Source organism: Phocoena phocoena, chromosome 2 (assembly GCF_963924675.1).
Source record: "Phocoena phocoena chromosome 2, mPhoPho1.1, whole genome shotgun sequence".
Taxonomy (NCBI): Eukaryota; Metazoa; Chordata; class Mammalia; order Artiodactyla; family Phocoenidae; genus Phocoena; species Phocoena phocoena.
Genome location: NC_089220.1, coordinates 122,900,591 through 122,914,825, shown reverse-complemented (window position 1 = coordinate 122,914,825; position 14,235 = coordinate 122,900,591). Strand labels below are relative to the sequence as shown.

The 14,235-nt window shown below is 47.0% G+C and overlaps 1 protein-coding gene across 1 annotated transcript in view; it reads left to right on the top strand.

The window, feature by feature from the left end:
• The first annotated feature begins 1,658 nt into the window (after nt 1–1,658).
• ATP10A (ATPase phospholipid transporting 10A (putative)) overlaps nt 1,659–14,235 on the top strand; it is a 174,617-nt gene continuing 162,040 nt past the window's right edge. Inside the window, exon 1 of the mRNA XM_065870996.1 lies at nt 1,659–2,134. Coding sequence (XP_065727068.1) covers nt 1,659–2,134 — 476 coding nt within the window. The remainder of the gene's footprint in view (nt 2,135–14,235) is intronic.

The following is a 14,235-nucleotide window of genomic DNA, read 5'->3' as shown; positions in this document are numbered from 1 at the left end:
TCCCTGAAAATGCAGGCACTTCAGTCAAAATTTTCTCTGATTTGGGCCTTTGATGTATGATGATGTACCATACATCAATATGGTACCCCCAGGAATGGTGGAAGGAAAGAGGCTTGATTAATGACATGGATCATTTTCTTAGTACCTGTCACTCTACCCTCCTCAAGCTGGATTCTAGTAAATATTGTGGTCCATGGCAAGGTTCCCTGTAGAGATGGAGTCCCTGTCCTGGCTGGATGGGGTGTAAGCCAGGGTACGGGAGGTGAGGACCATCCTGAGAGAGCGTCATGGGGAAGAGGTAAGTGATTTGAGCAAAGCCAGGGAAGTGACTTGTCAGCAGGCACACGAGGGAGGAACTCAGGCCAGCAGAGGCTGCTGAGGTGGTCCCTTGGGAGATGATAGTGTCCCAGTGCAGTAAGAGAAATGAGGGGCTGGCCTGAAGGAGGAGGAGGAGGCCAACAGCTCCCCAAATCCAGATAGGCAGCACTCAAAAGTGCTCCTCTCACCCAAATTCCCAGCCATGGTCTCCTGGGCAAGAAATCCCTGCTTCTCGCATCTGTACTTCTAAAGTGGCCAAACTGTCACCGCTGGCTGTAGTACATCTGGGGGCGAGTCTTACTGTCCCCACTTGGGACTCCCCATACCTTCTGCCATGCCCAGCCTCTGCCCACCCTTCACACACTGCTCTCTCTGATTCCCTATGAATACTGAGGGGAGCCTTTTGCACCAACAGACACTTCTGCCACACCTTCCTGGCCCCCCCCCCCTTCCCCTTCCAACAACCATCTTCAATGCCCTGTCACCGTCTGGGTCATAGAGGCCACTTCAGAACCAGAGCATACAAGGTGTATTTTGGCCCTCAGGGTTTACCAGAGAGGAAAAGAGATAGAAATAAAGAAAACCAAAGCCTGCCTTTGCTTAGCGAAATATTCCTCCCTTCAATTAAGGGGAAAAAAAGAAAAAAGAATCCTATTTAGGGAAGTAAGGAAAGGCAGTGATGATCTTAAAAGTTCAGTCTAGTTCACCTAAGAAGTGAATCTGAAAGGGCAGGGTAAGGAAGTGTAGAGACAACGAAGAATCCTCTTGGGGTCCCAGGAGCAGATGTCCTTGGTAAATAAGACATAAAAATCGGAGCATTGGTTTGGTATGCCCTGATTCATTTGAACTTTGATTTTAGTTTACTCCAGGAGGCTCCCAGCCTCCTGCACGGACTCAGGAAAAGCCCGCCAGCCTAGGGGGGCTGCGGTCCTTTTCTCCCACACTCTGCCGCCTCCTCTCTCCTCCGGTGGCGGACCGAACTGATGCTTCTGGGAAACGAAACTAAGCCGCTCTAAAGTTTCCAGCTCGGCTTTTTGTTTCCCGCTCTCCGCGGTGTCCCACTCTGGGCGCGGCGCGGGGCGGGGCCGGGAGCCGCCAGGGCGGAAAGGCCCAGGAGGGTGCGAGGACAAGGGGTCTCTGTGCGGCGCCTGGCCCCGACGGCGGGCGGGCAGGCTGTTTGGGCTGGGCTGGGCTGGGCGGGGCGGCAGCTAACCGCGTCTCTGTGCGTCCCGCAGGCTGGGAACCCGCGCCGCCGCGCCGGGCCGCGGGCGATGATCACCTAGGAGGCTGGCGCGGGCGGGCGCGAGCGGCGGAGGAGCCGAGCGCGGCGATACGCGACCATGGAGTGGGAGCTGGCGGCGGCTGAGGAGCCCGGGACCCCGGGACGGCGGCGGCGGCGGCGGCGGCGGCGGCGGCGGCGCCGGGAGGTCAGGACGCGCACGGTGCGCTCCAATCTGCTGCCGCCCCCGGGCGCCGAAGACCCTTTGGCGAGCGCGGCCAAGGGCGCGCGGCGGCGGCGGCGGTGCGGGGGCGCCCAGCATCTGGCCGACAACCGGCTCAAGACCACCAAGTACACTCTGCTGTCCTTCCTGCCCAAGAACCTGTTCGAGCAGTTCCATCGCCTGGCCAACGTGTACTTCGTCTTCATCGCGCTGCTCAACTTCGTGCCTGCGGTGAACGCCTTTCAGCCCGGCCTGGCACTGGCGCCCGTGCTCTTCATCCTGGCGGTCACGGCCTTCAAGGACCTGTGGGAGGACTACAGCCGTCACCGCTCCGACCAAGAGATCAACCACCTGGGCTGCCTCGTCTTCAGCAGGTGAGCGGAGTGGGCGGGGCGGCGCTGGGTCCGCGCAGGGCCGGGGCGCTCCCGGAAACTTGGCGTTGGGCGCGGCGTGAGTGGCACGGGGTGGGGAGCCCAGGAGAGAGCGACTCAACTCTGGGCGGAGGGCCGGGCCTTGAGGGCCCGGGGGCGACTCTGGTCGCGGAGAGCAAGAAACCATAGATGTCGGGGCGCGGGGGTGCCCTGTCCTTGATTGTCACTGAGACGCCGCTTCTGAGCCTAGGGATCCCAGGGCTGGAATACAGAGGCAGCTGGGCGTCCTCATTCCCAGCCGCTCCTGCCTTATAAGTAAAAAGGAGGGAAACCTATTCCCGGGCGCCCCAGCCTGAAGTCCCAGCCTCTATCTTCAGCCAGGCTCCAAGCGCCAGGATGTTGAACGACTTTAACAACCTACACAGGAATGAATGTAAAGCTCCGTCTTAGATAACATTTCGTCTTGGGGCAACAGAGTGAAACTGCGGCCAAGTGCCGACACGCCAGGCAGAGACTAGTTAAAAGGGCAGGGGTAGTAACAGCGGCGTCCATCCATTGACGTGAGCTGTGAGCAGGCCACCCAGCTGGGTGCCATGCCATAGTTGACTGTTTAGTTTTTAAAAAATTAACCCGTTTCCAGATGGAAAGACTGAGGCTTTGAGGGGTTTTTCAAGTCCTGTCCACAGTTAGTACCAAGGAATGTACTTCTGGTCTCCTCCTGTACCTCCCTAAAGTTTTGGATCCTCAGGCGGGACCTGTCTGGGATGCTTCTGTCTCTTCTCTCTTTACACTCCCCACCCCAAGAGAGGCACTTGGCTGCATTCCCATCTTGGAGCTGTGTCTAGTAGTGGAGTCCACCTTAAGGCCGCATCCCTCAGGAAGGCAGATGGTCTTGGCCTCCATCCAGAGCTCAGCCCATCTTTCCCTCCTGTTGTCTTTGCTTGAGTCTCCGTGTAGGGGCTGATATGGGCCTTTGAGGTGAAGGACATTAGCCTTGTTCAGCCACCATTACATGTGAGCGGACTCCAGGAAGCCCCTTGTACTCTAAGTGGGCCATGGTTATTCCTGCCTCTTAGGATAGTTTAGACGAAGACCATGAATGCGTTTGAGTATCTCTAACCCTCCCAGCAGCACTGATTGTGCCTTATACTTATTTTACAAATGAATAAACAGAAGTTCAGAGAGGTTAAGTAACTTGGCCAAAGCCACACAGCTGCTATGTAGTAGTATTAGAATTTGACCCAGGTCTTCCCGACTTCACAGCTTTTATGATATTCTGGTGCTTGTGCTTCTTAAATTTATGTAAGAATCAGCCTGAGGAGCTTATTAAAAATAACAATTTAACAACTTGAATCCCAGGCTCATCTGGGATTGGGCCCAGGAATCTGTGTATTTAATTAGCACAGAGGTGATGCTTATATCGTGACCCACTTTTGAGTAATGCTGCCTGCTTGTCGTCAAGGGGTACCCATTGTCCAGTCAGCAAGCATGACATCGATAGCAAGGGCTGTGGGGTTTCCTGGCTTCTGTTCTCCAGGCTCCTGAAGCCAAGAAGGGAGGGGGCACCCTTACGCAGATGACCTCAGGGTCCCCCGTTTCAGCACTCCAATCTGTTCTGCTCACCATGACCCCAGTGGGGCTCCAGGTTTTAGTCTTTACACATGTATCACTTCCTGTTATTACTCAGCTGGTAGCTCCTGTAGCCTCCTTTTTAGGAATACTTAGGCCTCAAGAAACAGTTTATTTTCAGCTGACAAAGTGCTTTCCACCCGTGAAGTCAATTAACCCTTAAAACAACCGTCACCCACAACATGCCCATGAGAAAACTCAGAGTGGAACCCTGAAGCAATCTCTGGACTCCATGGCCTCGGAATGCTTCATGGGATTCTGAAACCTTCATCTTGCTCGTGGAACCACCCATCCCCGTTCGCTTCCCCTTCTACCCTGACCTGACCTGGGTTCTCAAAAGCTGGGTACAGTCCTCGGGGGCGAGGCCTCGGGGATAATGGTGCTTTCAGGAGGAGTTCCCCAGAACCTCCCAGTTCCCAAGTCAAATTCCTTGAATGCTTTCCTGGGGAGAGAATTGGCCTTCTTCCTAAGGAGGCTCCGTGGGTGTGAGATGGTGGCAGCTGTGTGTGGAGAGGAGACCTGTCTGGAGGAGAGCCATCCCTTTTCAGAAGCCAGGTCAAACTTCTCTGGGCCCAGAAAGTCTGGGATGGGTGTTTTCCGGCCTAGGCTTTGAGTCCTGTGGATGTCCGAGCCCTCCCCGTCCTCCGATTGCATTCCACGCTGCATGTGGCTGCCTTGCTGCTGTTGCCCATCGGCTCAAACCAATACCCTGAGCTCTTCCTCACTGAGCCAGACCCAGGCCAGGCTCTGGAGAAGGGAGAGTCTGGGTCTCACCTGGAGCTTACCGTGGGGACCGACTGCGGGGACCGACTGCACCGTGGGGCATGTCCGTGGGGGTCCTGGGTGGGGCTGCTAGCCCAGAGAGGCAGCTCAGGAGACTCCCTGCAGAGGGCACGAGTCCGAGGACCGTGACACGTGACAGGATCAGGGCCCCCTGAGACTGCAACCAGGTCTTAACCTGTGCGCAGGGATGTGTACGGCCTTGAAGTCAGGATCTCAGAGAGCTGGCACTGAGGCTGGCCAGAGAAGCCTGGGAAATGACATTTTATGTCAGGCCAGAGTTCATTCAAGGCCTTTGGTGACTACAGAGGCAGTGGCCCCACAGTGGTGCACAGTTAGGGTCTGTCCTGTGTCATGTCATTGCTCTGGTGGCTGTGAAATGGGGCTTCAGTCAAGTGAATGTAAATGCAGAGTGAGAGCAGACTTTAGTTGTGGAAGCCTGACCTGTTGACAGTGTCTCTGGAGGGTTGCTTCTCTGTGTTCTGACTGGAGCGTGCAGTGCATCAATGATTTGTACCGTTATTTATGTGGTGTGTCCCCATAACAGAGTCCTTGGGTCCCCTCTCTGTGAGAATCACCCATCAGGCTTGCTGGAAGTGCAGGTTCCCAGGTTCTCCTCCTCCCACCCCTGGGCTGCTGAGCCTCTGGAGGTGGGAGGCTGGTGTCCACATCACGGCTTGGTTTGCACGAACAAACCTGAGCGGAGGTCCTATTTCCACGGCCTGAGCCCACGGTATCATCTCCTGGATTTCAGGCTGTGTTTAGGAAAACCCTCCTGAGCCAGCAGGATAGGAGCGCAGTGGGTGATCCTGGGGGTTCAGGTCCTGCCTGTGGCCCCCATCCTGGGGGAAGGTCAGTCTGAGCATCACTCGGCTGTGGGCTAGTGCGATGGGGGAGGCATGGAAGCTCTTTCTGGTCACGTAGACCTCCCTGGTGTTGGTGACAGTTGGCTGGAGAAGCCACCTCCTTCTGGGCACAGGTGGAAAGAAAGGGGGTTACTGGATTCTGTCCCCCTTCCCTCCCAATGTGACCTCAGGTTCCTGTTGCTGGGGGGCTTGGAGTTCACTTTAGCTGGCAGGTATCCACCTCCAGTACCAAGCGAGCGTCCAGCTGGGACAGGACCGGTGCCACCAGAGGCTGGGATGAAGAGGGCAGTGAATGACCACAGGTCCCAAGGCAGCTGGGACTGACAGAGGAGAGGGGACAGGAGTGCAGAGCCAGCCCAGAGAGTGGCGGTTCTGGTGGTGGGAAAGCAGAGCATGGTTATCAGAGGAGGAGCTGGGGGGAAATTTAAGAAGAAACATTCCTGGAAGGGGATTTGCCCAAGAGAGGTGAAGGGCGGAAGCAGGGGTCCAAGCACTCATCCACCTCTTCAACCACAGGGCGGGGGGGTAACACGTTAAAACCAGAAACCTCGCCCCTGCTGCCAGAAATGGAATGAGCCTCAGAGTGGCGCAGCCTGAGGTGGGGGTCCTGCCTGGCCGAGACTCTGCACAAGCCCCCCTGCCTCACTTGCACTCCATTTCCTAACTAGTCAAGTGGGGTACTGGCCCCAGGTCCACGTGCCCCTTCTGGCCCTGATCCTGTGGCCCTGAGAGAGTTTGGCACCCTTGTGCTATGGGCTGCCCGCCCTCTGCCCAAACCCTGGGTTCTTGTGTAATGTTTTCTCTATAGCTTCCATACGCTTTGAGATAACTCAAACACAGGCACCTTTCAGTGTCTGACTCTAGGATGATGGAAACAGCAGCGTTTCTGCATGAATTAACCCAAGGTGACTTTTCCCTGAATCTTTTGGGCTTTGGGGGCTCTGTTCTTGGATATGAGTATGGCATCTTGGTGTCTTTCCATCATCTTTTGGGAAAACAGGTAGTCAGGGCGTGCTCTAATGCTTATCTTGGAATTATTCTGATTTTTGTCTCTTTCCTTTCCTTTGATTCTTGCTTTGTTCCCCCAGCTCATCAGGGTTATCTGTCCAATTTGCTTCCCCGGGCTTCATGATTTGTTTTTTCAGAAGAGCCTGAAATGGGACCTGACAAAGTTCTCCTTTTGTTTCTGTCCATTTATCTTGTCTTGGTCCTCCTTTCCTCCCTTTCCTGGAGAGCCCAGTCTCTTCCTCACCACCAGCAGAAACATTTTGCCCCTGGGAAGCACAGCATCTTTGTCTTATTTGGAGTAATAAAAGATTTGAAGAAGCAGAGGTACCGGCGCAAGACCCAGGGGACAGGGACATATCAGGACAATGCAAGTGTTCTTTAAGCAGGGACATCCCTCTGGTGTGCTAGGTTGGGGGATACTTGAGGAATAATATTTGGACATTGCCATTCACATGGTTTTTGGAAATAATTTTTCTTTTGATACCTTTCATGAGTCATAAATAGGGTCCAGTTATAGAAAAAGAACCTATCTTTCCCTAAAAACTTGCTTGCCTTCAGGAGATAGTCTTGTTCATGGGAAGGTTCTTTTATACTTGTTAATATGAGCCAAGTGTTTTAGTGCACAGTTCCATCTTAACATCCTGATGGTCCTATTTTCATATCCCCATTTCACAGATGAGGAAACTGAGCTTCAGGGCTTGATAGCTGCCTTAGGGTTCCCTATTAGGAGATGACAGTGCCATGGCTTGAACCCAGAGTCATCCTGCTCCGACTCCATGTTTGTAGTTTGCTTGTACTTGTCATCTCCACCTCCTAGAGCAGTATGCTTCATTTAAAAAAACCCAAAAAACAAAACCTTCAAAATTTTATTTATCTCAGAGTATTTTCTAATTTCCCTGGTGATTTCTTCTTTGACCCATTTTATTTATCTCAGAGTATTTTCTAATTTCCCTGGTGATTTCTTCTTTGACCCATTTTATTTAGGAATGTTTTAATTTCCATATATTGCTGACTTCCCCAAATTTCTTATTGATTTCCAGTTGCATTCTATTTACACAGATAAAAAGCAGTGCACAGATAGGGAACCTCTGTGTCTCCATCACCTACTTTAACAGTTAGCACCTCATGGCAACATTGTTTATCCATATTACCCTCACTCCCTCACCCACTTTTTATTTGGAAGCACATCCCAGACATCAGGACATTTCTTCTGTAATGTTTCAGCATTTATCTTTAGAAAATCAACAACTTTTTAAAAACCTAAACTACGATACCATTATTATAAAGAATTAATATTAATTCCTTAATATTATTAAATACCCAATCAATGTTCAAATTTCCACTTGTCTCATACATGCCATATATTTTTTTTCAATTTGTGTGTTTGGATCAGATCCAGATAGGGTTGCCTCATTGCAGTTGGCTGATCTGTCTTTTAGAGCTCCCATACTCTTGATTTCCTCCTCTAAAATTCCCTTTCTCCCTCCCTCTTTCTCTCTTTTTACCCCTTGCAATTTGTTTTATTTGTTTTTCCCCTTGCAAAATATATTTGAAGAAACTGAGTTATTTGTCCTGGAGGGTTTTGCATAGCTTGAATATTGCTGATTCCTTTCCTGTGGATCATGTAACATATTTCTTTCTATTGTAATTCCTGTGAAGTGGTAGGTGAGTCTCAATGCTTTATCAGAGTTTCATCAGGTTCAGGTTTGATTTTTTTTTTTTTTTGATCAAAGCCACAAGCGTAGGTGGTGCACTTCCATCATGAGGAACATAAGCTCCTTGGTCCATCTTTTTATGATGTTAGCAGCCATGATGATCATTGCCTGCATCCATTTATTTGCTAGTGGTTGTGAAATGATGGTGGTCTAATTCTTTCATTTATTATTGGGAATACTTTCATAAAAAAATTCTTCCCCTCATCTACTGCCTGGTTTCCCAGTGGTACAACTCATACAGGAAAGAGAGAAATGCTTGGATCACTAGCATCTTCCAATTGGAACTAATTGGTTTTCTAAAATGTTTAAACTTTTTATTTTGAAATAATTTTAGACTTTATAGAAAAGTTGCAAAAATAGTATACCCCTAACCAACCTTCCTCTAATTTTAACATTTTACTTAGCTGTACTACAGTTGTCAAAACTAAGAAATTAACATTAGCACAGCACAAATCTATTAAATTAAACTACAGTTTTATTCAGATTGAAATGGTTTTTCCATTAATGCAGTAACAAGTATTGGTCAGTCCTTCGGGTACTGATCCTGTGTCCTGCCCCCTTGCTAACTCATTTATTAGACCTAATACTTGTTTTGTGGATTCCTTAGGATTTTCTATATATGATCATGTCTTGCTCCTGATCTAAGGGTGAAAACATTCAGTCTTTCACCATTAAGTGTGATGCTAGCTGTGGCTCTCTTATGGATGCCATTATCAGAGAAAGTTCCTTTCTATTCTTTGTTGATTTTGTTGAGGTTTTTTTAAAAATAAATTTATTTACTTATTTTTGGCTGTGTTGGGTCTTCGCTGCTGCGCGCAGGCTTTCTCTAGTTGTGGCGAGCAGGGGCTATGCTTTATTGCAGTGCACGGGCTTCTCATTGCAGTGCTTTCTCTTTGTTGCGGAGCACGGGCCCTAGAGTGCGCGGGCTTCAGTAGTTGTGGCACATGGACTCAGTAGTTGTGGCTTGCGGGCTCTACAGCGCAGGCTCAGTAGTTGTGGCGCACGAGCTTAGCTGTTCCGCAGCATGTGGGATCTTCCCGGACCAGGGCTTGAACCCGTGTCCCCTGCATTGGCAGGCGGATTCTTAACCACTGCACCACCATGGAAGTCTGAGGTTTTTTTATTTTATTTTATTTTTTAAAATCCAGAAAGAGTATTGGATTTTGTTAAATGCTTTTTCTTCATCTATTGACATGATCATGTGGCTTTTGTCCTTTATTAAATTAATATAATGTGTTACATTGATTTTTCTTTTTTTAAAAAAAATTTATTTATTTATTTTTTATTTTGGGCTGTGTTGGGTCTTCGTTGATGCATGCGGGCTTTCTCTAGTTGTGGTGAGCAGGGGCTACTCTTCATGGCGGTGCATGGACTTCTCATTGCAGAGGCTTCTCTTGTTGTGGAGCATGGGCTTTAGGTGCACAGGCTTCAGCAGTTGTGGAGTGTGGGCTCAGTAGTTGTGGCTTGCAGGCTCCAGAGCGCAGGCTCAGTAGTTGTGGCACATAGGCTTAGTTGCTCCGTGGCATGTGGGATCTTCCCGGACCAGGGCTCGAACCCGTGTCCCCTTCATTGGCAGGCGGATTCTTAACCACTGTGCCACCAAGGAAGTCCTGATTTTTCATGTTAAACCAATCTTGCCTTCTTGAGATAAATCCCAAGATTTGTCATGGTATATAATCCTTTTTATAATTTGCTGGATTCAATTTACTAGAATTTGTTGAAGATTTTTGTATCTGTATTCGTATGGGATATTGGGGTGTGTGTGTGTGTGTGTGTGTGTGTGTTTGGTTTTGCTGTAAGGAAAATACTATACTGGCCTCGTAGAATGAGATGGGGAGTATTCCTACTATTTTTCTTGGAAGAGTTTGTGAAGAATTGGTATGTATTCTAAACTAGATGTTTGAAAGAATTCACAGTTGAAGATATCTTCAGTGTGGGGTTGGGCTTTTCTTTGTGGGGAGTTTAAAAATTACTAGTTCAATCTCTTTACTTGTAGGTTTCCATTAAGATTTTCTATTTCTTTTTGAGTCAGCTGTGGTAGATTTGTATCTTTCTAGGAAATTGTCCATTTCATCTAAGTTATCTTGTTTGTTGGCGTAGAGTTGTTCATAATATTCCCTTATAATCCTTTACATTTCTGTAAGGTTGGTGGTGATGTATCCTCATTTATTACTAATTTTAATGATATACGCTTTCTCTCTTTTTTACTTGGTCATTCTAGCTAAAGGTTTTCCAATTTTGTTGATCTTTTCAAAGAACCAACTTTTTTGTATTGTTTTTTCTCTATTGTTTTTCTATTTTCTACTTCATTAATTTTGCTCTAATCTTTATTATTTCCTTCCTTCTGTTTGACTTGGGTTAGTTTGTTCTTCTTTTTATAGTTACAGAATTGTCTTTTTTTTTTAATAGTTATTTATTTGGTTGCACCAGATCTTAGTTGTGGCAGGTGGGCTCCTTAGTTGTGGCACACAGGCTCCTTAGTTGCGGCAGGCATGTGAGATCTAGTTCCCTGACCAGGGATCCAACCCGGGCCCCCTGCATTGGGAGCATGGAGTCTTAACCACTGCTCTGTGGGGAAGTCCCCAGAATTGTCTTTTAAATATGGATAGGAGAAGAAAACAGTTACCAAAAAATACACTTGTCTTGTTTTCCCCAACTGGTATAGCAGCCTTAGGCAGCTGTGATGTTGAACAATTGCTGCTGATTGTTTTCAATGCCTGTTCTATTGTATAGGGCTTTTCCCACAGAGCGAGGTCCAGATCAGCTCCCATAATGACACTGTTCTGGGGTTGGGACTTTTTGAGGAACTCCAAACTCAGTCTACCTCTTCTGGTGGCATCTAGTCAGCTGTTTTTCACAGGTACTGTGGCGCTAGGGAGAGGGGAATGGGAGTAAGTCAAGTTAAAACACCACCAATCCTACTGTTCTTACTGAGGTTTATCAGGTTTTTTTGTTTTCTTTTTTTAAATAGACTCTCCTCAGACTATGGCAAGCCTTTGTTAATATACAGCACTCTGAAAAAGTTGACTTGGAAATTTTTGCCAGTGTAGAGTTTTTATGCAGGATCAAATTTACAGAGTTCCTCGCTTCACCATTCTGGCAGTCCCACCTCCTGATCAGTTACTTTGTGAAATTTTTCCCTCAGTTAGTGTTGGTCTGTTGTGCCTCATTAAATTGAGATTTTTGGTTTTTGGTGGGAATCCTACTGAAGTGATGCCTTTCTCTGCATGATATCAGGGGGTATACAATGCCAATATATGTTACTACTGATGAGGCTAACTGATCACGTGGTTAGGACGGTGTCTGCTAGGTTTCTGCACTATAAACTTACGATTTTTCCTTTGGTATACAGCATCTTGGAGTCGATACTTTGAGACTTTGTAGGTATCTTATTTCTCCTTAAATTTTGCCCTCCAACATTAGCATCCATTGGCAGGTCTTGTCTGCAGTAACTATTGCAGGAGTGTTCTTATGGTGATCTTCTTTATCCCTCACTTCTGCGTTTATGAGCTAGAATTCTTGGAAGAGCCAGTTTTTCCTTCCTTGTTGATTTATTTACTCAATTATTTATATCAGTGCAGATTATTGCATATTTATTCCAGGGGTTATAGTCAAATACTACTGTAATTTATCTGGTTGCTCACATTGTTCCAGGTTTGGTGATTGGGAGCTCTCTCAGGCTGGATCAGTGTCCCTTTGATGTGCCCCCAGCTTTCCTTTTTTTAAATTTAAAAAAAATTTTCATTTTATTGGAGGATAGTTGATTTACATTGTTGTGTTAGTTTCAGGTGTATAGCACCCCCAGCCTTTCTTGAGCTGTGCTTATTTTCTGGCTCTGTAAGGTGCTCCAGGCTTATCTTCTGTTTTCCTTTCCCTGGTTCTGGAATCAACCACTTCTCCTAAGGGTATTTAGCGTTTAAAAAATTATTATTATGGCTTTTATAGGTTTATTTACTGTGGAATTCATAGATTTAAATATAATTCATTGGTTTTAGTTAGTTGTAGTTATTATAATTGATGTTCTTTGGTCAGGTTGACTCCTGAGTCCTTTTGACAGAACTGTCCATCATTTCTTTCAGTCCATATCACAAGCTCAGTCTTAGACATTTTCTACCGTACTTCTCCAACCAAAGATGATTTGTTAGTTTTTTCATTTTATAGAGATATAATTAAAATACAGCACTGTGGGACTTCCCTGGTGGCGCAGTGGTTAAGAACCCGCCTGCCAGTGCTGGGGACACGGCTTCGATCCTTCGTCCGGGAAGATCCCACATGCCGTGGAGCAACTGAGCCTCTGCGCCACAACTACTGAGCCTGTGCTCTAGAGCCCGTGAGCCATAACTACTGAGCCCACATGCTGCAACTATTGAAGCCCATGCGCCTAGAGCCCATGCTCTGCAACAAGAGAAGCCACCGCAATGAGAAGCCGCACACTGCAATGAAGAGTAGCCCCCGCTCACCGCAACTAGAGAAACCCATGTGCAGCCCAAATAAATAAATAAATAGCACTGTGTAAGTTTAAGGTGTACAGCGTAATAACTTGATTTACATATATTGTGAAATGATTACCACATTAAGTTTAGTTAGTATCCGTCATCTCATATAGATGCAAAAAAAAAGCAAAAGAAAAAAATATTTTTTCCCTGTTTTAAGAACTTTTAGAATTTACTCTCTTAGCAACTTTCAAATATACCTTACAGCAGTGTTAACTATCATTGTCGTGTTAACACTATATCCCCAGTACTTACGTATAAGCTTTCACCTTTTGACCACCTTCATCCGTTTCTCCCACCCCCACCTCTGGTAACCACAAGCCTGATCTCTTTTACTGTGAGATTTTTTTTTTTTTCAGATTCCACATGTAAGTGAGATCATATAGTATTTGTTTTTCTCTGACTTCTTTCACTTAGCATAATAACCTCAACGTACATTCATGTTGTTGCAAATGGCAGGATTTCATTTTTTTATGGCTGAGTAGTATTCCATTGTGTATATGTACCATTTGTTTAGCCATTCATTGGTCAGTGGACACTTAGGTTGTTTCCATTATCTTGGCTATTGTAAATAATGCTGCTGTGAATATAGGGGTGCAGATGTCTCTTTGATATAGTGTTTTCATTTCCTTTCGAGATATTCCCAAAAGTGGAATTGTTGGATTAAATGGTAGTTCTATTTTTAATTTTTTGAGGAATTAAAAACTTTTAATGTTTTAAATTTTTAATTAAAAAAAATTTTTTTACATACTGTTTTCCACAGTGGCTGCACCAATTTACATTCCAGCTAACAGTGTATAAAGGTTCCTTTTTCTCCACATCCTCACCAACATTTGTTATCACTCTCTCTCTCTCTCTCTCTCTCTCTCTTTTTTTGATAGTAGCCATTCTAACAGGTGTGAAGTGATAATCTCATAGTGGTTTTGATTTGTGTCTCCCTGATGGTAAGTGATGTTGAGCACCTTTTTGTGTACCTGTTGGCTATTTGTATATCTTCTTTGGGAAAATGTCTATTCAGGTTTTTTGTCCATTTTAGTCGATTAGAGGCCTTATTATTATTATTTTTTGCGGTACATGGGCCTCTCACTGTTGTGGCCTTTCCTGTTGTGGAGCACAGGCTCCGGACGCTCAGGCTCAGCGGCCATGGCTCATGGGCCCAGCTGCTCCACAGCATGTGGGATCTTCCCGGACCGGGGCACGAACCCGTGTCCTCTGCATCGGCAGGCGGACTCTCAACCACTGCGCCACCAGGGAAGCCCTGGCCTTATTAATTTTGACACAATTCTTTGATAGCTTTCAGTGGCCTGAGAAGCCCAATATGTCTGTTCTGTTCTGTTCTGCCATGCTATGGTCTGGCTGGACCTTCATCTGATGGTCATTCATTATGGTGATCAGCTACTCTGTAGGTTTCATCTTTTCTGGAAGGAGTCAGGTGTCTCATCTGTGGGGGCAGTAGTGCCTTTAGGTGTGTTTGCAAATATTCAGTTATCACAGTGACTGCCAGCCTTCCTAGGACTTGGTACTCCTGGACCAGGGTGCTGAATGGTATGTGATGCTCTTGCCTAGTTCTGGTTAGTCCCACCCCATTAAGAACCCCCCTGTCCCCAAGACCA